Source organism: Lynx canadensis, chromosome C1 (genome assembly GCF_007474595.2).
Source record: "Lynx canadensis isolate LIC74 chromosome C1, mLynCan4.pri.v2, whole genome shotgun sequence".
Classification (NCBI taxonomy): Eukaryota; Metazoa; Chordata; class Mammalia; order Carnivora; family Felidae; genus Lynx; species Lynx canadensis.
Genome location: NC_044310.1, coordinates 167,256,848 through 167,282,446, shown reverse-complemented (window position 1 = coordinate 167,282,446; position 25,599 = coordinate 167,256,848). Strand labels below are relative to the sequence as shown.

Genomic DNA, 25,599 nt, shown 5'->3' with positions numbered 1-25,599 from the left:
CTTTCACCACAATCCCTACTTACATAGGGATGGTTGATTGCCAGCTACCTATAATGCAAAAGCACCTTGTACCCACTTATGCATCTGAAAACATGAAATTGGTCTAAAGCCCAATAATGTCACCGGTAGATCAGGATTTGAGTGGCTGAACCCATTGCACACAGGCTGCTCTTTTTTTAAGTCTTTTCTGAGTGTAAATCAGAGTGATTTTAACAACTTCATAATTTTAAAATTAAGAATCTGAGAATAGTTGGAGGAATATACTTTATGAACATTTTATAGAATAAGTCTAGCAATTATGCTTAGCGGAAACAAATACATTTGGTTTTCCTTATTTTTCCAGTTTTCTCCTATAATAGAATTAAGTCAAAGTCAGTCATTTCTTTCAGGGGAAAGTAAGAAAATAAATACTTTAAATATCATTAAATGGAACATCAGAAGCAGCACAGATTTTTGGCAAAGAACAGTTTTCAGGATCAATTTTAAAACGGCAAAGACCATTTAAAAGAAAATCAATATGGAAAGAACAGGTAGTCAGAAGTGGCAATAAATTAAAAATTCAACAAAATCAACATACTTGTCATCAGACTCAGTCTGCACATCTCTTTTCTGGGTCATCTTTGCCTGCCTTCTCTATTTCACATCAGTTCCAACTAACAGTGGGGTGATGACATAATGAACCTAGTGGTTTTTCTTTCATTTGGAACCTAGCGGGTTGGTATTACCCCCAGGAGCTTCAGGACACTGATTTTCAACAAGGCATTTTATCCTTTTCTCTCTGAGCAGTTTCTGATTTTGACTTACAATCAAAATCTGACAATATCAATTGTCCTGATATTCGAGTCCTCGTGGCCTGTTCTCATCATTGTCTTTTATATACCTGACCTTCTTCTCAGTAATTGGGTCATCTTCTGCCTGTGGTACCTTTGGGATTAATTTCTCCAACAGGGCTTGCAGGGTCATTGCCTGGCAGCCGTATCACACCCACTGAAGCTGTCAGTTTCGAATCTTGACCTGATGTTCTAAATTTTTAAGGGAGCCTTGGGAATTGCTATTTTCTTCTCATATTACTCTTAAGTACATTACACTTGCTGTGTGCTTTGACCCTTGAGAATACAATCCCTTATCTAAAGCAATCTTTGTTCCCTATTAGTGGCAGTACTTTGTAATAGGGCCTAACTACAAGGGTGTGATAAGAACCTGCCTAAGGGCCAGATAAAATTACCCATAGAAGGTACTGACTTTAAAACTACTGATGTCTCCATATTAACTGTTACCTAAGTGCACTGTTATGTGTGTGTCTACATTAGAGCATGGCATTTTCAATTATTCCAGCCTGAGTTTTAAAATATTATAACAGAAATAAAGAATGAAAATCACATTCTCAAAAGCTACACTTTCTGATGTGAAAAAGTAATCATCAGGGCTGGAATCCTTATAGGAAAGTTTACATTCTATTTTTGAATATCCACAGATGTTAAAATTCTGCATGTTCTGCACAACTAATATAACTTCTTTGACTTTTGAAAGAACAAATGATAAATGATACCTAAGCTTGGTTCCAGTGGATTAATTATAGTGCCATTCCTTTATCTGACAGTTGCTCAGGCTTCCACAGCAATTTGGCTTTCAGCTTTCAGAATGGTGATACAGATAAATCTCTAGTATCCTAATTTTGTAGGTGAAGTAAAGAGAGAAGTTGACTGGAGAAACTGGATTGAGGTTATTTACTGCATGTGTGTTCTCCTCTAGAGTCTGAGCACAAGAAGAAGGAAGCCTGAGCAGAACTGTCCTCCTGCCTCTGATAAGACTTTTTTTAATACTGGAATGGTCTCCAAGATATAGCCCGTTTTCTTTCAATAAGTTGCAGAGGAGGATGGTTCAGCACCATGGTCTTTAGGACTTTTGCCTTTTAACCTCATGCTAGCAGTTATAAGTGATTAATCTGCTACCTTTAATATATTTTTATTAAAGGGATATATACTTTCATATGTTTTTTGTTACTAATCTGTGCCCCTTCTTTTCAGTTTAAAGAAGTCCTTTTAACAATTCTTTTAAGGCCAGCTAAGTGGTGATGAACTCCTTTAGCTTTTGCTTATCTAGAAAACTCTTTTTCTCTCCTTCAGTTCTGAATAACTTTGCTGGACAGAGTATTCTTGATTAGATTTTTTTTTTTTTTTCTTTCAGCACTTTGAATATATTGTGCTGCTCCCTTCTGGCCTGCAACGTTTCTGCTGAAAAATCTGCTTAGGGTCTTAATGGAGATTTTCTTGTGTGTAACAAGTTGGGTTTTTTCTTGCTACTTTTAAAATTCTCCTCTTGTCTTTAACTTTTGATATTTTAATTATAGTCTGTTTTGGTGTGGTTCTCTTTGGGTTCATCTTATTTGAAACTCTGTGGGCTTCCTGAATCTGGATATCTGCTTCTTTTCCCAGATTAGGGAAATGTTAAGACATTCTTTCTTCAAATAAGTTTTCTGCTTCTTTCTCTCTCTTCTTCTTGTGGGACTCTTGTAATGCAAATGTTAGTCACCTTGATGATGTCCAAAAAGTCCCTTGACCTATTTTTACTTGTTTTTATTCTTTTTTTCTTTTTGCTACTCTGATGAGTAAGTTCTTCTGCTCTTTGAGTTCACTGATCCTTTCTTCTGCTTCATCTAGTCTCCTATTGAAACCCTCTAGTATATTTTTCAGTTTAGTTATTGTATCCTTTAATTCCATTTTTTTCTGCTTGGAACTTTCTTATATTTTTTTGTCCCTTTGTTGAAGTTCTCACTATGTTTATCTGTTCTTCTGAGTTCAGTGAGCATCTTTAAGGCCATTACCTTGAACTCTTAGTCAGGCAAAATATTTATCTTCATTTCGTTATATTTTTTGAGGATTTTTTAATGTTTATTTATTTATTTTTGAGAGAGAACAGAGGAGGGCCAGAGAAGGAGAAAATCTCAAGCAGGCTCTGCACTGTCAGCACGGAGCCCTATGCAGGGCTTGAACCCACAAACTTTGAGATCATGACCTGAGCCGAAATCAAGAGTCAGACACTTAGTTGACTGAGATACCCAGGTGCCCCTCTGAGGTTTTTATCTTGTTCTTTAATTTGGAATATACTCCACTCTTTCTTCCTTTTGCTTGACTCTCAGTTTTGGTTTCTTTTTTTAACAAATTTTTTTGAAATATTTATTTTTGAGAGAGAGATCGAGCAAGCAGGCTAGGGGCAGAGAGAGAGGGAGACAGAATCCGAAGAAGGCTTCAGGCTCTGAGCTGTCAGCACAGAGCCTGACGTGGGACTCGAACTCACAAACTGTGAGATCATGATCTGAGCTGAAGTTGGACGGTTAACCAACTGAGCCACCCAGGTGCCCCTCAGTTTTGGTTTCTATGCATTAGCTAAAACAGCCACTTCTTCCTATATTGAAGGGCTGGCTTTGTGTAGATGAACTTTATTGTTCAACTCTGCCCTAGCTCTCAGTTGTCTCTCAAACTTCCATGATTATCCAAACAACCTATTTTATTTTTTATTACTCCCAGTAGTTGAGGGTGTAGACCCCTATTAAAGGTGTCCACAGCACTGTTTCTCTTCTTTAGAACACTTGTTTCAGTTACATTTGATACATACCAGAGGGGGGAAAATTGACTTCTTGTTCATCAAATTTCAGGTACATATAATCAATTTAAGAGCTCAGTAATTATTTTTTATATATTTGAGCTCTTATCAAAGTATGTATTGTCTAACCAGAATTCTGTGAGAACAATATGTATATTTAAAAAGACTAGAAATAGATAGACTCCACCAAAAGTCTGCTAGAACTGATACATGAATTCAGCAAAGTTGCAGGATACAAAATCAATGTCCAGAAATCAGTTGCATTCTTATACACTAACAATGAAGCAACAGAAAGACAAATAAAGAAAATGATCCCATTCACAATTGCACCAAGAAGCATAAAATACCTAGGAATAAATCTAACCAAAGATGTAAAGGATCTGTATGCTGAAAACTATAGAAAGCTTATGAAGGTAATTGAAGAAGACTTAAAGAAATGGAAAGACATTCCCTGCTCATGGATTGGAAAAATAAATATTGTCAAAATGTCAATACTACCCAAAGCTATCTACACATTCAATGCAATCCCAATCAAAATTGCACCAGCATTCTTCTCGAAATTAGAACAAGCAATCCTAAAATTCATATGGAACCACAAAAGGCCCCGAATAGCCAAAGGAATTTTGAAGAAGAAGACCAAAGCAGGAGGCATCACAATCCCAGACTTTAGCCTCTACTACAAAGCTGTCATCATCAAGACAGCATGGTATTGGCACAAAAACAGACACACAGACCAATGGAATAGAATAGAAACCCCAGAACTAGACCCACAAACGTATGGCCAACTCATCTTTGACAAAGCAGGAAAGAACATCCAATGGAAAAAAGACAGCCTCTTTAACAAATGGTGCTGGGAGAACTGGACAGCAACATGCAGAAGGTTGAAACTAGACCACTTTCTCACACCATTTACAAAAATAAACTCAAAATGGATAAAGGACCTAAATGTGAGACAGGAAACCATCAAAACCTTAGAGGAGAAAGCAGGAAAAGACCTCTCTGACCTCAGCCGTAGCAATCTCTTACTCGACACATCCCCAAAGGCAAGGGAATTAAAAGCAAAAGTGAATTACTGGAAACCCAAGATTGTTAAAAAGAGGACCAAGAAGTTCATCCAGCACCAGTCAGACCGATACATCAAAATTAAGTGAGGGGCGCCTGGGTGGCTCAGTCGGTTAAGCGGCGGACTTCAGCTCAGGCCATGATCTCATGGTCTGTGAGTTCGAGCCCCATGTCCGGCTCTGTGCTGACAGCTCAGAGCCTGGAGCCTGTTTCAGATTCTGTATTTCCCTCTCTCTGACCCTCCCCCATTCATGCTCTGTCTCTCTCTGTCTCAAAAATAAATAAACGCTAAAAAAAAAACAAAACAAAATTAAGTGCAACTGGTGGAAACCCAGAGGCATTGACAATAGGGTGCACAGAAGATTCAAGGTCTAGATCTTGATGCCGACCATTGGTTACAGGAGCAACAAGAGAACAAAGCACGTGCTTGCCCGGGGGCTGAAGATTACCCAGTGGCTTCCTCTATACCCAGCACTCCATTCTCTGTAAAAGTTGAGGAGGGAGCAGAGGTCATATCCATGTTGGCACAAATGTGCTCATGTTAGTATGTGACTTACTCCCCAGTAGAATTTGAACTCTTAATTTTGTTTTCAGTTAAGGGGTGAAGGAGTTTTCCCTAAGTAATTGCAATTTTAGTTTGCAAATTAGTGGTTGTATTTTTTTCATTTTGGGCATGCATAGGTACTGCTGTTTTTAAAATCTCAAGGTGCAGACAGCTGTGTACTCAGCCCACTTATAAGCTGAAATTACTGGAAAACATTGACCTGTTATTGTGTTCACAACCCATGCTACACACCACACATGTACAATGCATTCATTTATTCAGCAAATATTTATTAAGTGCCTACTTTGTACTAAACACAGTCTTAGATGCTGAGGATACAAAGACAAAGCACAGTCCTTATCCTCAAGGAACTTGAAATCTAGCAGGGAAGGAAAAGGTAAACTTTTCTGCAGCATTTATCACTCTGTTATAATTTCCTGTTTTCTCCTCTCTATTTCTTATTAGACTACAGGGTCCCTTCAGGCTGGCATCTGATCCACCCTGTTGACTGTTGTTTCCCTAGCATCAAGTGCTCTGCCTAGATAGTCAATAAACTTGAGTGATATTTACTATACAAATATAATAAAACTCTATAAGTAATTAAAATGCTAATATGAGAATTGGGTGCCAGGCTTGCTATACAAAAAAAAAAAAAAATGCTTCAGGAGAGTAGAAGAAGAGACCCTGGCAAGAGGAGCATCATGAGGACTTCAAGAAAAATGAGGAGTGAGGAGAGGACCATCTTGGATTTGGCAATCAGGGAGTGTTTGAAGGGGCACATGCACCCCAATGTTTATAGCAACGCTATCAACAATAGCGAAAGTATGGAAAAAGCCCAAATGCCCATTGACTAGTGAATGGATAAAGATGTGTGTGTGTGTGTATATGTGTGTGTGTGTACGCACACACACACATATACACACACACACATATTTGTGTATGTATATATATTATGGAATATTACTTAGTGATCAAAAAGAATGAAATCTTGCCATTTACAACAATGTGGATGGAACTAGAGTGTATTATGCTAAATGAAATAAGTCAGTCAGAGAAAGATAAATATATGATTTCATTCATATGTGGAATTTAAGGAACAAAACCTATGAACATAGGCAAAGGGAAGGAAAAATAAAATAAAAACAGGAGGGAGGCAAACCATAAGACTCTTAAATACAGAGAACAAACTGAGGGTTGCTGGAGGGGAGGTGGCTGGGAGGATGAGCTAAATGGCTAATGGGCATTAAGGAGGGCACTTAATTGGGATGAGCACTGGGTGTTATATGTAAGTGATGAATCACTAAATTCTACCCCTGAAACCATTATTACACCATATGTTAACTAACTTGGATTTAACTTTTAAAAAAAGAAAGAAAATAAAAACTTTTTTCTTGTAGATACTGAGATGCACAGAGATTTCTAAGATAAAAGTGTTGTCTCAAGGGGCACCTGGGTGGCTCAGTTGGTTAAGTGTCCAACTTCAGCTCAGGTCATGATCTCACTGTTCGTGAGTTCGAGACCTGCATCAGGCTCTGTGCTGACATGACAGCTCAGATCCTGGAGCCTGCTTCTGATTCTGTGTCTCCCATTCTCTCGGCCCCTCCCCTGCTCACACTGTGTCTCTGTCTCTCTTAAAAATAAACAAACATTAAAAAAAAAGTGTCTCTTGCAATGGGCTCTTTCGAAAAAAAAACAAATAAAAAACCCCCAAAACTCCTGAAAAAAAGGAAGTGTTTATAGTGACTTTTCAAAGAGAATTACTAAATTTGGAAAAGGGTTATGATCCAGATTGTTATAGGTTAAAGAATGAATGAGAAATGGATAAAACTGATTGACTTGAGTTGGAAAATGAGACAATAAATCCATGGGGTGGGGCAGGGCCTTACATACTTATGTAGAAGTGAGGAAATCTCTTCCCATGTTCTCTGTCTGGTGTGGCAGTTTTGCGTCAAAGAATGTGTTTTCCACATGCATAATGGAGATATCTTACCTCTGAATTAGTTTCCTGATTTATCATAATTATTATAAAAAAATTTCTATTTATTATAAAAAACAATTGGATAACTACACAGGAAAGTTGGGTATAAACTTTCCTGATGCATCACATCCTGGTCATTTAAAAGTCACTCCTTTAGATAGTCACTGACTATCCTATCAGCTTTTTTTTTTTTTTTAGCAGCTTACTAACATTGCTTTTTTTTTTTTTTAATGTTTGTTTATTTTTGAGACAGAGAGAGATTGAGCACGAGTGGAGAAGGGGCAGATAGAGAGGGAGACATAGAATCCGAAGCAGCTCTAGGCTCTGAGCTGTCAGCACAGAGCCAAAACCGGGACTCGAACCCATGAACCCTGAGATCATGACTTTAGCCGAAGTTGGAAGCTTAACCTACTTAGCCACTCAGGCACCCCTATCCTATCATATATTTTTCCCAAAAAGCAGCGACTCAAGGACCAAATTTCTTATTCCTTGACCTGTTCCAAAATATCTTATTCTTTCATGGATGTTAAATGATTGGCCATCTAATCTGTTAAAATCATACAAAGAGAGCACAGAGTACCTGATCTAGTTCTGGCTTCTCTTACCTGCAGGTAAGTTTGCATGGCATTCCAAAGCAGAATGCTGCCTACTGCTCTACTTCAGAATGGATACCCCTGAAGATCCTTCTTCCCTACGCAAGTGAAACATGAAATTTAAGATAGTCTGATAAAAAAAAAAAAAAAAAAAACAAAAACCTTTAAAACAGAAAATGAGATTTTTCATTCTTCTTCCACTTAAACTCACTTTTACCTTCCCCCTAGCCAGAAAATTGACATTATAAATATCAGTGACACACATATTATAAGCCTAGAAATTATATCATCACAGGCCAAAAGTGTACATTGAGACTCTGCTATCTTGCCTCTCTATCATCTCTAGGTCTTTTTCTCAAGACCTCTGGAATGAAAGATATTCTGGTTGAAAGTGGCTCTTAAGAGGAGCTAAACATATTTTCCCCTTGAGAGGAGGAAATTGTGAAGCCAGAGCCAGGACTAATAAATTGGGACTTGGTGGACAGAATGTACCCTCTTCTCCCTAGAGTGGCCCATGAATGTGGTGTTGGAGGCTTATGGGATTATCTGTAAGTGAGAGTAACTCTGGGAGGAAGTAAAATAGGGATAAAGATTATGAAGGATGCTGGGATTCCGAAGGGTTTTACAGGAGAATTCTAATGTAGCTATTCATTTCATTTTAAAAGTTTCTTTTTAGTTAGAATATGTATATTTAAATAACTCTAAAGCATAATGTATTTCTAAGACAAATCGCAATCAGAAAATCACAGCTAAGCAGGATTTATCTTTTATAAGATAATACAAAGAAATCACTTTTTAGATTTCAAACCTAAAATGGAACATTTTGATGTATGTCCTTTTTCTGTGAAACATCATATGTTAATTAGCAAAATAGGCAAAGCCAGCCACCTCCAAGTTGAATTAAATTTTCAGATAAAAGTGTCATCAGTCCTCAGCTGAGTCAAGGATTTTGGTTGCTTGAATTGATTTAGATTTCAGTGATTCAGTGGGTTGGTATCTGACCTATCCTTGCAAGGTTAGAAATGATGTTTGATTGTACTTTGATTGTAAAATGATGTTTTACAATGGATTAGTTTTCCAGATAGGGCATAATATATTAATGATGAGCTCATTTTGAAATTATTTATCTCTTTATCAATTAGTTCAGCTAATTCTTATAAATTTTAATATTTTGAGAGAACACAAAGTAGTATATTTGAACATAACTTTTATGTGGCACTGATATTTTCTAAAGTTTTATAAGAAAAATGGTTTTGTGAAACCATAATGCTTTGGATTTAGGGGATAAAAGCAAAAATATTGATGTATTTGCAGTTAAATCCTATTTTAATTATAACAATTATTTTCTGCAACTCACCTATGGAAATTGCTCAAACCTCATTTATGTATAATTTGAATAAATTTTATAATAAATTTTGTGAAATGGGGTTCCTTAAAATGGTGGCATCTGGATAAAATACTTATGGGACACACAGGTTTTACATATTGAAATTAGCAATTTTCTGACAACTCATTGAAGGTTAGGACTTAGCCTATGGTATAATACATAATGGCACTTTGCAATAGGGTGTATGGGCATAAATAAGGTGTTCTTTTTGGCACACTGTATACATAGAATCAACCTCTATCTTTATGGTCATAGCCTGTGCTATAATTCATTTTCTGAATTTTAAACATTTAATAGGTAAATACTCCAAATACAGAATAGCCTGTAGCTCGTCATTCCTTTTCATACAGCTCTAAGTCACCATGGATCAACAGAATAGCTTAGAGCCAATGTCATTCCACCATAGACAGAAGTCCCTCATAAACCACAATCCTTTCTTTATTTGAATTCTTCATTCCTCATAGCACAGTACTCTTCACCTCAGCCAATCTGAAGTGTGTGTGGGGTGGGGGGGGTTAGGGGCAGTCTTGTGGGACTGAGCCCTTAACCTGTGTGATCTGATGCTCTCTCTGGGTATATAGTGTCAAAATTGAGTTACATTGAAGGACACCCAGCTGGTGTCACAGAGAATTGCTGGGCTTGGGGAAAAACTTCCATATATTTGGTGACCAGAAGTGTCAGAAGTGAGGTGTTCTGTTCAACTAGTAAAGTGACTTTCCTTAGGAAAAAGGAACTGGGAAAAATCCGAGGTTTTCTAATTAAGTATGAAAATGCTTGTAATAGTGAGTGGTCTTAAATAAAATGAAAAAATAACGTATGTTAAAGTGGGACTGAGCAAAATAAAAAGCCAAGGCCATCTTTATCACCCAAGGACCTTGAGGTACTGAAAAGTCTCCTTTAAAATCTTCATTTAAGTTATACTCTATCAGTATGCCCTTATCTAACTACACGAAGAAAAAAAATCAGTACTTTAAAATTATATCTTAGTCTACTCTACTCTTTTTCTAATTTTCAATTATTAGCTTACCATTTATTGTATTTCTTTTATTTTTTATTTCAGATGTTCTGCATTTCAACCTCATCAAAAATTAAATTGATATTTATGGGCTAATCTGGAAACCTAAATACAATTTGTTTCACTACAACTGTAAGAAAGCATGTTCAAATTCCCATTGGCTGACTTATAAAGGGGCTTTTGGAACACAACCTAATGTAAGTTGCAGACATACTATGTTTTAATCTTTGTTATTCAGCTCCTCCCCTGGTTAGGGTATGTGACTGTTGGCAGGTGCGCATGTATTATATATACTTTTGTGTCTATACATACCCTTTTTCACAGTTCCGGGTTCATAATATTTATTCTTTCCTCCAAAAGGTATTTAAGTGCCTGTTATTTAAACAGTACAGTTCTAGGCCTAGGGGACATCAGAAATGAAGTTACTTCCCTCATAGATCAAATTGCACAACTATGTATGAAATGCATACCTATGCTCTGAAGGATAGTCACTATATGAGCTGAAAACCGGGTCTGATGGGTTGCCTGGAGATGGTACTCTTCCAGCTAAGATTAAGCGGTGGGCAGGAGTTAAAAGGGCAAAGGAATTGAGAGATGAAAGGAGGGTGGGTCAGGAATGAAGTAGGAAGCACTACAGACAGAAAAAAATGTCCAAAGACCATATTTGTTCAATCAGCTGTGATGACTTTTTCAAAGAGCATCCATTGAGCAGCTGGGAGACTTTTAGCTGAAGCCACATCATGAAAATTAATTGTAATCGTACTAGAAAATCAGAAAGCATATATTTTGCAAGCACTTGTACTTTTTTTAAATTTCAGGTATGAAGTACTCATTAAGCCCTAACAACTACCCTGAAGATGGTATTATGAATATGGCAACTTTTCTACGGGGCTTTGAAGAAAAGGGGTTAAAGAATGACAGGCCTGAGGACCAGTTGAGTAAAGAGAAAAAGAAAATTCTGTTCTCCTTCTGTGAGGTGTGCAACATCCAGCTGAACTCCGCAGCCCAGGCCCAGGTCCATTACAACGGTAAATCGCACCGCAAACGAGTCAAGCAGCTGAGTGATGGGCAGCCCCCACCACCAGCCCAGGGCTCTGGGCAGCTGCTGGCCAGCCCCAGCACCAACACCAGCGCAGGTAGGTGGAAAGGCCCAGGGGTTCCATGTGCTATTGGGAGAGATGCCGCTGTTCTAGAAAGTGAAGGATTTAGAACAACACCTCTTTCACCATGAAACTACCACCACAATAACCTGTATTCTTTTCCCCACAGGTAATTCCAAGAGCTGTTTGTTACTTCTCAGTGAGTGTGTGTGTGTGTGTGTGTGTGTGTGTGTGTGTGTGTGTATAAAATTCATATATATCAGATACAAACATTACACACACACTCACACACACTTTGTGTATTGGATTGTAGACTTGGTCCTTATTCCCATAGTGTGTGAACATTTCCTAATGTATTTTGAAATGTGTTTAAAATAGATCAGTGATGTCAGTTTTTTGTTCCCCTTCTCTGCAAAATTAGGCTTTCTTGGGTTTCCTTCATCTGCTTTCTGTAGGGTAGCGTACTACTTGATAGTACATAAAAAGCTACAGCTTTATTTATAACATCCCGTGGTGCAGAAAAGGAGCATTAATCTTGAGTGTGAGACATGTTATATTCTTTTAGGGAGCTGGCAGCAACATGCCAGTGGTGTTCTAACAATAGGAACAGGCATTGCCAAAACCAACAAGGCTTACCTCTGAGCTCTGGCCTACTGCAAGCACCTTCTTGCCTCACCTCTTACCTCTCACCCTGTCCTGTAGGCTGGGTAGAGGCAGAAGCTTAGGAATTTTCACATTTCCTGCATCTGTCCTGAATCTGAGAAACGTTCTTTCAAATCCTTTATCTTAGGCAGCCCTTCCTCTTCCACACTGCTGGTCATTGGGTATCTTCACTCGGACACAACTAAAGAAAATGTGAAATTTACTCTTATCCGTGGTGAAGATCTGCACAAAAACGGGGCCTCCTACCCAGGTTTATGAGGGAGGTCAAGATAAGCGTCCTCGTAAGTGGAAGAGCTCCACATTCCATTCCAGCAAACTGTTCGTTCACCCTGCAGTGTTGATGGTGCAGAGCAGCCGTTGGGTGGGATTTCACTCGGTGCTCTTACATGGTTTCTTACTTTGTGAAGTTATGCTGTGATCCGTATTCAGCTCCACTGAATGTTGTGTGTGTGCTATAAAGACATAATTTTTATATTTAAAGCTGAACCTAACTACTTCTTTATACTTCTTGAATTTCATTAAATTATTTTCCCCAGTCAATACTTAGTGTGCGGTGAGAGAACTTAAAGGAACTTTGAGGATATGACACACACATTCATGATGATAGTGGAAAATTACTTTTCCATTTTGTCTTTATTTATTATATGATAATATAAGTATTAGATGCATTAATATATCTGTATTTGCATATTGAAATAGAGTTGGTGTCAGGTTGAAAACCGATTTATTGTCTTATGTCTGAGTCAGAGAGCAAATAGCCCCGAGTAAAGATTTGAATCCTGTCTGTTAGAACCCAAACATCTATGCCTAGATTGAGGTAACCTGTGACTTCTAATTAGTGATAGTAGCTAACATTAACTGATCATATTTTAAGGGACATGTTTTGGTCCTTTATAGGAATTTTCTCCTTTAATCTTTCCATTAACCTTGAAGTAGTTACTACGATTATCCCCAATTTTCAGACTAGGAATGGAGAGGAAATAATTTGGCATGGAAATGGAAGATGGAGAGTTCCAACCATATTTAATTAATTAGTAGTGAAGCTGTTATTCTTTGTCACTATTTTGCTGCCATTTTCTGCCATGCAGTAACACTCAGGTTAATGTCAGACCTATGTGTTTGGTCTATTTGTGGTCACAAATGGTTGCTATCATGTGGCATACTATCTCACTTTGATGGGTTTTGAAATTAGGCATGTAAAGCTCCGACTCATGAGTTTCTCCATGCTAATGAAATTAGCTGACATGAATAAATTTAGCTAAGACATACCCAGGATATTATGGATGTATTCTATTAGTAAAATATAGTTCATCATCTAATATAAGACAATATTAGTATATGGGAAGATGGGTAAGAAAATGAGTCAGCTTTTCAAGTTTTACATTAGATGTAAAGGGCAATTTTCATATACTGATAATATAGTCAATTATCCATTGTCAGAAGATGGGTTTAGCATATGATGAAGACAAGTCAGTTGATGTCTGGAAGTGGTTAACATTAATCCTCCCATTTGAAAAAAATAGTAGGTATTACAATATCTTTCTCTCTTTGAAACAGAAATTAAACATAGATGTGTGTACAAAGATTCTCATGGCACGATTTATAATTCCAAAATATTAGGTGTATCCTGAATGTCCAATAGAAGAAAGGTTACATACATTATAGTACATTTATAAGATGAATGATAGAAACTATAGGCATTAAAAATTATATTTGGGAGGCATCTGGGTGGCTTGGTCAGTTAAGCATCTGATTCAATTTCAGTTCAGGTCATGATCTAACGGTTCGTGAGTTCAAGCCCCATGTCGGGCTCCACATTAAGAATGTGGAGCCTTCTTGGGATTTTCTCTCTCCCTCTCTCTCTGCCCCTCCCCTGCTCTCACCCTCACTCTCAAAATAAATAAACATTAAGAAATTATATATATATATTTTTTTAAGAAATTATTTTTTTGAAGAATACCTAATGACAGGAGAATCTGTCCATGATCTCATGCTAAGTGAAACAGCAGGCACTAAAGTGGACTGTGCCTTAGTGCTGTGTGTGTGCCTGTACACTTATCTACTATTTAGAGTCTCAACTCACTGAGGAACAAGCCTGTCATGCTTTTATTTTTTCCAGTCACTTTCTTTAGTTTTGATCTATCAAACATCTGTTTCCTGCTGGATAGCAGTTCCCTTAACACTTTCTCAGCCCATAACTTCTCACTTTTGAATATTCAGAAGTATTCTGACTTGAATGATTCAGCTCTATTTATATAAAAAAAAAATCCATGTCAGAGTTGGATTAAGATTTGGCTAGATAGATCCTGGAGTTTAGAATGGAGCATGGGATACAGTTAGCCTCCAGCCTCCCATGCTTTGGCCTGCCCTTCTCCCTAGGTAGGGATGGATGGGTGGAGGTGGCCTTACCTAACAGCCTTGGCAAGGTTGCAGTGCTGTTCTTGGTAGGGGATTACTATTCTGTTTGTGTCTGTGGGTCACAAGTGCTCCTAATGGCCCCTCTGGATGAAGAACTCCCCCAAAGTATCCCTTAGGCATTGGGAATCCCTGAAATTTAGTTGCATCTCCTGGCTTACCCCCACATTGTAGCAAAAGACTCCATTCCTCAATTGTGTGTGCTTTTTTCTCCCACATTGTGGCAGTCCTGGTGAGACTGTGTCCTCTCTTCTTATCTAGGTACTTATCAACTCTTAGGGCTTGAGGGAATGTGCAAAATACATCTGACAACTAACATTCCTCTTCAAAATCTGGAGCTCCTGGAGCACAGGCAGGTAGAAGTGGAGTGGGGTGTGGGGGACTCCACATTTTTCTTGCCTGCTCAGGTAGCACAGGGGAGACTTGGAAGTCCACTGACAAAGAAGACACATAATCAAGGAACAAAGAGTCACTCTCTCTTTTCGCCCATTGCTTGGCTTTGGGGAGTGTTGTGGGCTAAATTTTGTCCCTCTGGAAAAAAAAAAAAAAGATATGTTGGAATCCTAATCATCAGCACTTCAGAATTTGTAAGATTGGGACTTTGCAAAGTAAATTAAAATGAAGTTTTTAGGGTTAGGTTGACCCTAATTCAATATGACTGATGTCCTTGTAAAAAGGGGAAATTTGGACTTACAGACATACAAAAAGAAATGATGTAAAGAGACACAGGGAGAAGACAGCCATCTACAAATCAAGGAGAGAGATCTGAAATCAGTCCTTCTCTCAGAGTCTCCGGAAAGAACCAACCCTGCCACACCTTAAACCTGGACTGCCTGAACTGTGAGATGATGTATCTCTATTGTTAGGCCACTCAGTTTGTGGTGCTTTTGTTACAGCAGCCCTAACAGACTGGTACACAGAGGAAAGTGGTAGCTCATCTTCCCCACAAAGGAGAAGGGATGTTATAGTAGAGGTAGCCTTCCCAAGATCTGTCTGTTTCAGAGGTAACTTTGCCTCCTGTCAGTCAGTCTCATTATAGTGTAGGGGTTGGCAGGGGTGAGCATGGGGTCCACAGTGTGGTGGTTGAGACTTAAGCCATTTCTCTGGGTAAGAAGTGACTAACCCCTAACCACGGGCAGTTCTTTCACTAAACTTAGAATTCAAACCATTAAATCTCAGCTTCTGGAAGAATAGGAAGACTCTTAGAGTGCACCTAAAACCATTTTTGTGTGTGTGTGTGTGTGTGTGTGTGTGTGTGTGTGAATGTACCAATGTAGTTTTTTTTTCCTGAGCGAGGAAATCATTATGAGTAGTAGCAAGATCCCTTTCCCAACACTGTCGTTGGTCAAATATTGTAAGAACACTCTGGCTACATAAGGGAGAAACAGGTAATGCGACGAGAGCTTAGATAACTTAGTCTGCATGGGAAGGATCCTTACTCCTTTCCCCATCTAGTCCCAAGCGGTGGGTGGAAATAACAGAAACCACAGATTAGTCTTGGATCCAGAGAAAGTAGTCTGATGCCTCAGAGGCTCCAGAGAGACAGTAAGACAATGGTATTTCTGGCCCCTAGCAAGGGGCAAATAGAACTGAAGCATTCTGATTTCCTATGGGCTTAGTGAGTACACAGGCTCCTGAGTGAACCTGGGAACTACAGAGGGGCATCTGAGAAGAGCGGGGATGCAGTTTTTCCTGCAGCCTGGATTAGACCCAGGAAGAGACAATGTTTAAATCTGAGGACAGGAAAAAATTATGTCCCAGGTCAAAGGCAGTCAGGCAGGAAGAATTCCTTCTTACTCAGGGAGGGTTAGGGTTAGGGTTAGGGTTAGGGTTAGGGTTAGGAAAAAATTATGTCCCAGGTCAAAGGCAGTCAGGCAGGAAGAATTCCTTCTTACTCAGGGAGGGTCAGCCTTTTGTTCTATTCAGGCCTGCAACTGACTGGGTGAGGCCTGCCCACATTAGGGAGAACAATCTGGTTTACTCAGTTTATATATTTAAATGTGAGACCAATCCAAAATTCACAGAAGCACCCAAAATAACATTTGACCAAATATCTGGACACCACATAGCCCAGTCAGGGTTTGACACATAAAATTAATCCTCACACTGTCATTTTCCTAAGTTGTATAAATCATATTTGATGATTAAAACAAAAATTATAATTCATCTGATACTCAAGGCAATGATATTTAACAGTAATAAATATTACTGGGAAATGTAAGGGACCCAAATATAGGTAAGATATCTATATTTCATTTGAAGTATTTAAATCGTAATGCCAAGAGATTGTGATAAGTATGTATATTGTAATATCTACAACAACTATTCTGAAAGCTTTACAAAGATACACAATCAAAAAGAATATAAGTAAATCAAGATGGAGTACTACAAAAACTTTCAAGTAATTCCCAGAACAAGAAAAGATAAACATAGAAATGAGAACCAGAGGAAACAAATAATAAATGGGGCACTGAATAACGTATTAACAATTACCTTACGTGTAAATGGTCCAAATATAATAAGCAAAAGACAGAGATTTTCAGAGAAGATTGAAAAAATTACCCAGTTATATGCTGCCAACAAGAAACTCACTGTACAATGATATAGGTAGGTGGAAAGTAAAAATATGGAAAAGAATATGTCATGCAAACAGTAATAAAAATTAAAAAGGCATGAGTATCTATTAATTTATGGTAAGATAGACTTCAGAACAAGGAATGTTATTAGAGACAAAGAGAGACATTGCATTATGATAAAAGGTTCAGTCCACCTGGAAGACATGATGATTCTAAATGTTCATGTACCAGTTATGGCTGAAGACTACAGCAATTCTCTCTCTATAATAGAATTACTAGACCAAAAAATCATCAAGGATATAGAAAATCTGAACAATATCATAAGGCATCAGGATTTAACTAATTTATTTTGAACTCCACCCCTCAACAGTAGAACATGTATTTTTTTCAAGTGCCCATGGAACATTCACTGTGATACCATATTCTAGGCCAGAAGACAAACCTTAACACATTTAAAGGAATTATAGTCATACACAGTATGATTACAATATGTCTCTGACCATAATGAAATTAAACTAGAAATTGATAATAGAAAACCAACAGGAAAATAGCATATCTCTTAATCCATGAATCAAAGAATAAAACTCAAAGGAAATAAAAAAATACATAGAGTAGATGAAAATGGAAAAATGACATATCAAATTATGTGGGAAGTAACTAAAACAGTGCTGAGAAGAAAATTTATAGCATTAAATGCTTATATTTGAAATGGGAAAAGGTCTCCAATAAATAAGTCTCTGCATTAAGAAGCTAGAAGAGAAAAAGTAAACCTAAAACAAGCAGAAGGAAGAAAATAATAGTGCAGAGATATCTGAAGTTGAAAACAGAAAAACAATAGAGAAAAATCAATGAAACAAAAAGCTGTTTCTTTGGGGGGAAAAAAAATCAATGAAATTTATAAGCCCCTAGCAATACTGACAAAGATTAAAAAGAAAGAAGACACAACCAATATAGGTGATATTACGATAGAACTTGCATCAATTAAAAAAGTAATAAGAAAATACTACAAACTATATTCAGAAATTTGGTAACTTAGAAGAATTCATTATAAAGCTCCCCCAAAAGAACTTTCTAGATCCACAGGATTTTACTAGAGAATTGTGCCATGCATTTAAAGAGCACCAATTTTGGGGCACCTGGATGGCTCAGTCGGTTAAGCCTGATTTTGGGTCAGGACATGATCTCATGGTTCATGAATTTGAGCCCCACATCAGGCACTGCTGACAGTGTGGAACCTGCTTGGAATTCTCTCCCCCCCCCCCCCCCCCTTTCTGCTCATGCTCTCTCTTTCAAAATAAATAAAACTACAAAAAAAAAGGTTTAAAGAACACCAATTTTATCATTTCTTCCAGGAAATAGAAGAGGAGGAAAGACTCTCCAACTAACTTTATGAGGTTATTATTACCCTGATACCAAAATCAGACGAAGACAATATATTAAAAAAAAAAAAGCTACAGACTAATCTTTCATGAACTTAGACTCAAATTCTCAATAAAATATAAACAAACCAAACCCAGTAATGTATAAAAAGAATTTTAGCACCATGACCAAGTTAGATTTAGTCCAGATTTGTAAGACTGGTTCAACAATTTGAGAATCAGTAGTATAAAACATCAACAGCTAAAGAAGAAAAATCATATGATCATATCAGTTGACGAAGTAAAAGAATTTGAGAAAACTCAACACTCATTTAAGATAAAAACTCTCAGCAAGTTAGGAATAGAGAGAAATTACCTCAGTTTAATAAAGAGCACTACAAAAAGCCAATAGCTAGCATCATACTTAATGGTGAAAGACTGAATGCTTTACCCTAACTAAGATCAAGAGCAAGATAAGGGTGAACAACCTAGAAGAACTGGATAAATCCCTAGAAACTTACAATCTTCCAAAATCAAATCCGGAAGAAATAAAATATTTGAACAGGCAAATTACTGGCAGTGAAATTGAATCAGTAATCAAAAAGCTCCCAACAAGCAAAGGTCCAGGACCAGCTGTCTTCACAGGTGAATTCTACCAAACATTTAAAGAACAGTTAATATTTAATCTTCTCAAACTATTACAAAACATTGAAGAGGAAGGAAAACTTTCAAATTCGTCCTATGAGACATGCATTATCCTGATACCAAAACCAGATAAACACACTACAAAAAAAAGAGAGCTACGGCCAATATCTCTGATGAACATAGATGCAGAAATCCTCAACAAAATGTTAGCAAAATGAATCCAACAATATATATTTAAAAAAATCATTCACCATGACCAAGTGGGATTTATTCCTGGGTTGCAAGACTGGTTCAATATTTGCAAATGTAATCAATATGATACATCACATCAAAAAGAGAAAATATTAAAAAAATTATGATCATTTCAGTAAATGCAGAAAAAGTATTTGACAATGTACAACATCCATTCATAATAAAAACCTTCAATAAAATAGGGTTAGAGAGAACATACCTCAACACAATAAAGTCCATATATGAAAAACCCTCAGCTGATATCATACTCAATTGGGAAAAACTGAGAGCCTTCTTCCTAAGATCAGGAACAAGACAAGGATTTGCACTCTTACTACTTTTATTCAACATAGTACTGGAAATCTTAGCCACAGCAAACAAAAGAAAGGAATAAAAGGCATTCAAATAGGTAAGGAAGAAGTAAAATTTTCACTATTTGCACATAAGATGAGAAAACCCTAAAGACTTTACTCAGTTTATATATTTAAATGTATAAAAGCTACTAGAGCTGATAGAACTGGTAAATGAATTCAGGAAGGTCACAGAATACAAAAATCAATGTACAGAAATCCCTTGTACTTCTATGCACTAATAATGAAACAACAGAAAGATTAAGAAACAATCCCATTTACTTTTACACAAAAATAATAAAATACCTATAAATAAACTTAACCAAGAAGGTAAAAGGCTTATAGTCTGAAAACTGGTTAATACTGATGAAAGAAATTCAAGATGACAGAAACAAATGGAAAGATATTCCATGCTCATGAATAGGAAGAACAAATATTGAAATGTCCATATTGCCCAAAGCAATGTATCTGTTTAATGTAATCCCTATAAAAATACAAACAGCATTTTTCACACAACTAGAACAAATAATAGTAAAATCTGTATGGAACCACAAAAGACCCTGAATAACCAAAACAATTTTGAGGAAGAAAAACGAAACTGGAGGCATCACAATTCCAGATTTCAAATTACATTACAAAGCTGTAGTAATCAAAACAGCATGGTACTGGCACAAAAATAGACACATGGATCAATGGAACAAGATAGAAAGCTCAGAAACAGGGGCGCCTGGGTGGCGCAGTCGGTTGGGCGTCCGACTTCAGCCAGGTCACGATCTCGCGGTCCGTGGGTTCGAGCCCCGCGTCAGGCTCTGGGCTGATGGCTCGGAGCCTGGAGCCTGTTTCCGATTCTGTGTCTCCCTCTCTCTCTGCCCCTCCCCCATTCATGCTCTGTCTCTCTCTGTCCCAAAAATAAATAAAAACGTTGGAAAAAAAAAATTTAAAAAAAAAAAAAAAAAAGAAAGCTCAGAAACAAACCCATGATTATATGTTGAATTAGTCTCCAACAGAAGAAGCAAGGATATACAATGGGAAAAAGAAAATAAGTATCTTTAACAAATGGTGTTGGGAAAATTGAACAACATGCAAAAGAATGAAACTGGACCACTTTCTTACATCACACACAAAAATAAACTCAAAATCAATTAAAGATGTAAATGGGAGACCTGAAACCATAAAAATACTAGAAGAGATTACAGGCAGTAATGTCTCTGACATCATCCATAGCAACATTTTTCTAGATATGTCTCCTAAGGCAAGGGAAATAAAAGCAAAAATAAACTATTGGGATTTCGTCAAAATAAAAAGCTTCTGCACAGTGGAGAAAACGATCAACAAAACTGAAAGACAACCTACTGAATGGGAGAAGATATTTGCAAATGACATATCTGATAAAGGGTTAGAATCCAAAATATATAAAGAACTTACACAACTCAACACCCAAAAAAACAACCCAATTAAAAACTGGGCAGAAGACATGAACAGAAATTTCTCCAGAAAAAAACCTACAGATGGCCAACAGACACATGGAAAGATGCTCAACATCACTCATTATCATGGAAATGCAAATCAAAACTACAACGAGATATCACTACACACCTGTCAGAATGGCTAAAATAAAAAATACAAGAAACTACAAGTGTTGGCATGGATATGGAGAAAAAGGAACCCTTTTAACTATTGTGGGGAAGGCAAACTGATGCAGCCACTGTGGAAAACAGTATGGAGATTCTTCAAAAAGTTAAAAGTTGGGGCGCCTGGGTGGCGCAGTCGGTTAAGCGTCCGACTTCAGCCAGGTCACGATCTCACGGTCTGTGAGTTCGAGCCCCGCGTCGGGCTCTGGGCTGATGGCTCGGAGCCTAGAGCCTGTTTCCGATTCTGTGTCTCCCTCTCTCTCTGCCCCTCCCCCGTTCATGCTCTGTCTCTGTCTGTCCCAAAAATAAATAAAAACGTTGAAAAAAAAATTTTTTTTAAAAAGTTAAAAGTATAACTACCCTATGATCCAGTAATCATTCTATTAGGTATTTACCCAAACAATACAAAAACACTAATTTGAAAGGATATATGCACCCCCATGTTTATTACAACATTATTTACAATAGCCAAATTATGGAAACAGCCCAAGTGTCCATTGATAGATGAATGACTAAAGAAGATGTGGTACCATGGAATATTATTCAGCCAAAAAAGAATGAAATCTTGCCATTTGTAATAGCATGGATGGAGTTAGAGAGTATAATGCTAAGTAAAATGAGTCAGAGAATTACAAGTACAATGATTTCACGCAAATGTGGAATTTAAGAAACAAAACGAAGAAAAGAAGAGACAAACCAAGAAACAGATGAACAAACTGATGGTTACAGAGGGGAGGTGGGTAAAGGGATAGGTGAAATAGGTGTTGGGGATTAAAGAGTACACTTACCATGATGAGCACTGAGCAATGTATAGAATTGTTGAATTAGTATATTTTACACCTGAAATTAATATAGCACTGTATGTTAATTATACTGGAATTAACTTTTTGAAACTGACAAAATTAAAAAAGAGCAAGATAAGGGTGTCCATTCTCATCTCATTCAACACAGTACTGGAAATTCTAATCACCATAATAAGGCAAGCATAAATAAATAAAAGGTGTACATATTGGAAAGGAAGACATAAGACTGTCTCACTTCAGATGACATTATGGTCTATATATATCAATCCTAAAGAGTCTATGAAAGAATTCCTAAAACTATTAAGTGAGTTTAGCAGGATTTCAGAATAGAGAATCAACATGCAAAAATCAATTTCATCTTTATATACTAAAAATAAACATATGGAAACTGAAATTTAAACACAATATCATAATCACATCTAGTAAAACAAAATACTTAGATTTACAGTTTAAAGATATAAAGGATCTATATGCTGAAAATTACAAAATGTTGAGAAAAGATGTGAAGACCTAAGTAAATGGAGAAACATACCATATTCATGGATTGGAAAACTCAGCATAGTTAAGATATTAGCTCCCTAAATTAACCCATACATTTTATGCAATTCCTATCGAAACCCCCGGCAAGGTTTTTTGTAAACATAGACAAGCTTATTCCAAAATTATATGGAAGAACTCAGGTTCTAGAATAGCTAAATCTTGACAAAGAATAATAGAGCAGGAAAAATCTATACCCAATATCAAGGCTTACTGTATGGCTAAAGTAATCAAGACAGTGTTATTTTAAAAGAGGTATAGGTATAGATCAACAGAAAGAGCAACAGAACCCAGAAATGGATCTATACACTTATGCTCAATTGATTTTTGACAGAGGTGCAAGAGCATTAGAATGGAGGAAAGATAGCTTTTTCAACAAATGTTGCTGGAGCAATTGGATATCCATAGATGAAAAAAAAAAAAAAGAAAGAAATTTCACCTAAATTTATGCCATATACAAAAATTAAACCACAGTGTATCACAGATTTGCATATAAACATAAAAATATAAAAATTCTAAAGGAAAAAATAGAAGAAAATATCTGGGACCTAAGGCTAGGCAAAAAGTTATGACTTAGCACCAAGAACATAATCCGTAAGAGAAATATGGATCAACTGGACTTCATACAAAATTAAAAACTTGTGCTTTGTTAACTACCATGTGAAGAGGATGAAAATATAAGCTACAGGTGGTAAAGAATATTTGTAAGCCATATATTCAACATAGGACTAGTATCTAGAATATATAAAAAGTTCTCAAAATTCAACAGTAAAAAAAAATCAATTATGAAATAGGCAAAATATCAGAACAGAAATTTCACTGAAGAGCGTATACAGATGAAAAGATGTTCAACCTCATTAGTCATTGGGGAAATGCAATGTGATATCACAATAAGATTTTAATATGTATCTATGAGAATGGCTAAAGCAAGAAATAGTGACAACACCAATGTTGGCAAGGATGAGGAGAAAACGGATCACTCATACATTGCTAATGGAAGTGTAAAATGATATAGCCATTCTAGAAAATAGTTGGGAAGTTTCTTATAAAATGAAACATATATTTACCATTCAACCCAGCAGTTGTACTCTTGGGAATTTATTCCAGGGAACTGAAATATATTCCCACAACAACCTGTATATGAATGTTTAGAGTAGCATTATTTGTAATAGTCATAAACTATAAATAACTCTATTAGTTTCCTGAGGCTTCTGTAACAAATGACCACAAATTTGGTCTAAGACAATAGAATATATTCTTTCAAATTTCTGGGGTCTAAAAGTCTGAATTTGGCAGTGCTGCATTAACCTTCAGGGGCACTACAGAGAATCAATTGCCTATATCCTCCACCCTCTAGTGACTGCCTGGGCAATCCTGGGCTTGAGGCTACACCGCTCCAATCTCTGCCTCTGTTTTCACATCATTTTCTCCTCTGTGTATCTGTGTCCTCTCCTCTTTGGTCTATTTACAATCTCCATCTACTTCTCTCTCATAAGGACACTTACAGTTGGATTTAGGAACCACTGAATAATTCAAGATTTTCTCATCTCAAAATCCTTAACTTACATCTGCAAAGCTCCTTTTTTTTCAGATAAGGTAATGTTCGCAGGTTTCCAGGATTGGTGTGGATATCTTTTGAGGGTGAAATGTTAAACTGTAGTACACCCATACTTGGAATACTACTCTATAATAAAAAGGAATGAACTACTGATGTACACAACAACTTGGAAGAAACTCTAGGGAATTATGGAGTGTGAAAAAAGTCAATCCCATAAGGTTACATACTGTATGATTCCATTGTGAAACATTTTTGAAATGACCAAGTTTTAGGAATGGAGAACATATTAGTGGGGTTAGGGATGGGGACAGATTTCAGGAGGTAAGTGGGTGTGATTATGAAAGAGGGATTATGAGGGATCCTGTGGTGGTGGTGATGTGAACCTACACAGGTGATAAACATACTCACAAAGGAATACAAGTAAAACTGGGGAAATCTGAGTAAGATTGGTGGATGGTATCCTTGTCAAGACTGTGATACTTTTCTGTAGGTTTACAAAATGTTACCATCAGTGGAAGGTGGAATGAGTTCAAGGGAACCCCTTGTATTATTTCATACAACTGCATGTGAATCTTTAATCATCTCGATAAAATTTCAGTTAAAAACTCATAATAAAGGTGACTACTAAATTACCCAGTCTTCTAGTAGCATTATTAGAGATGATAATGAACACAAATGTCGGGGTTTTGCTTTTTAAATATTTTCAGGTTGTCCACAGAGATTAATAAAACACAATGTCTTTTTCATAAGTGTCCAGATAGGTATCTAAATAAATGAATGACAATATGATATGCTAAGAATGATTATAGATCTATTTAAGATGCATTGGCACAAAGAAAGGAATGGTTAACTTTCCAGAGGTCAGGGACGGCTTCCCAGAAGAGGTGGTATTTGTGGTGAATATTCAAAGATGAGTTTCAGGTTATTCAAGGAAAAACAACATTCCAAATAGAAATGATGGCAATGTAAATGCACATAGGAACAAGCTAGAAATAGTTTATTATTGGAATGAAGTGTGATTAGATGAAAAGGAGGGAAGATTCCCTCAGGCAAAGTGGAAAGTAGGTAGAACAGTCAAGTCTTCTTTGTCCCATGGGAGCATAGGAAAAATGCAGCTGCCCAAACTCATAAAAAATTCAGGGGCAACTGCTGGAATTCAGGGTTCTGCTTAGTTCTTCTATACCACTCTGGTTTACAACAACCAGGAGCCCCTCCCCCCCCCCAATCTAGTCCAGTTACCTCAGCTTGGTGTTGTTTTGTTTCCCTAGGATACCACATGACTGTGCAGAGATTATTTTCCACAACCCATGAACAATTCCCTAAGTCCAGATAAAACTGACCACATTTCTTCTCTATGTAGATGGCTAGTGAGCTCACCTTGCCCTCTGCTGTCAAAGGCTGGGATCTATTCTTTATCATCAGTGCCTATAGCTGTGATATTTCCCCACCATTCCTATGCCATTTACCATTCTAATTCTCTGAGGGGGATTTGAACTTTAAAAATTGAAAGCAATTGATGTGTGAATAACTGATTATCTAATTCAGTGGTT

The 25,599-nt window shown here is 37.0% G+C and overlaps 1 protein-coding gene across 2 annotated transcripts in view; it reads left to right on the top strand.

The window, feature by feature from the left end:
- Positions 1-10,231: 10,231 nt before the first annotated feature.
- ZNF385B (zinc finger protein 385B) overlaps positions 10,232-25,599 on the top strand; it is a 319,195-nt gene continuing 303,827 nt past the window's right edge. For both annotated transcript variants that reach the window (XM_030326711.1, XM_030326710.1), the window contains exons 1-2: positions 10,232-10,379; positions 11,001-11,318. In XM_030326711.1, the coding sequence (XP_030182571.1) occupies positions 11,003-11,318 (316 nt within the window). In that variant the 5' untranslated portion in view covers positions 10,232-10,379; positions 11,001-11,002. The remainder of the gene's footprint in view (positions 10,380-11,000; positions 11,319-25,599) is intronic.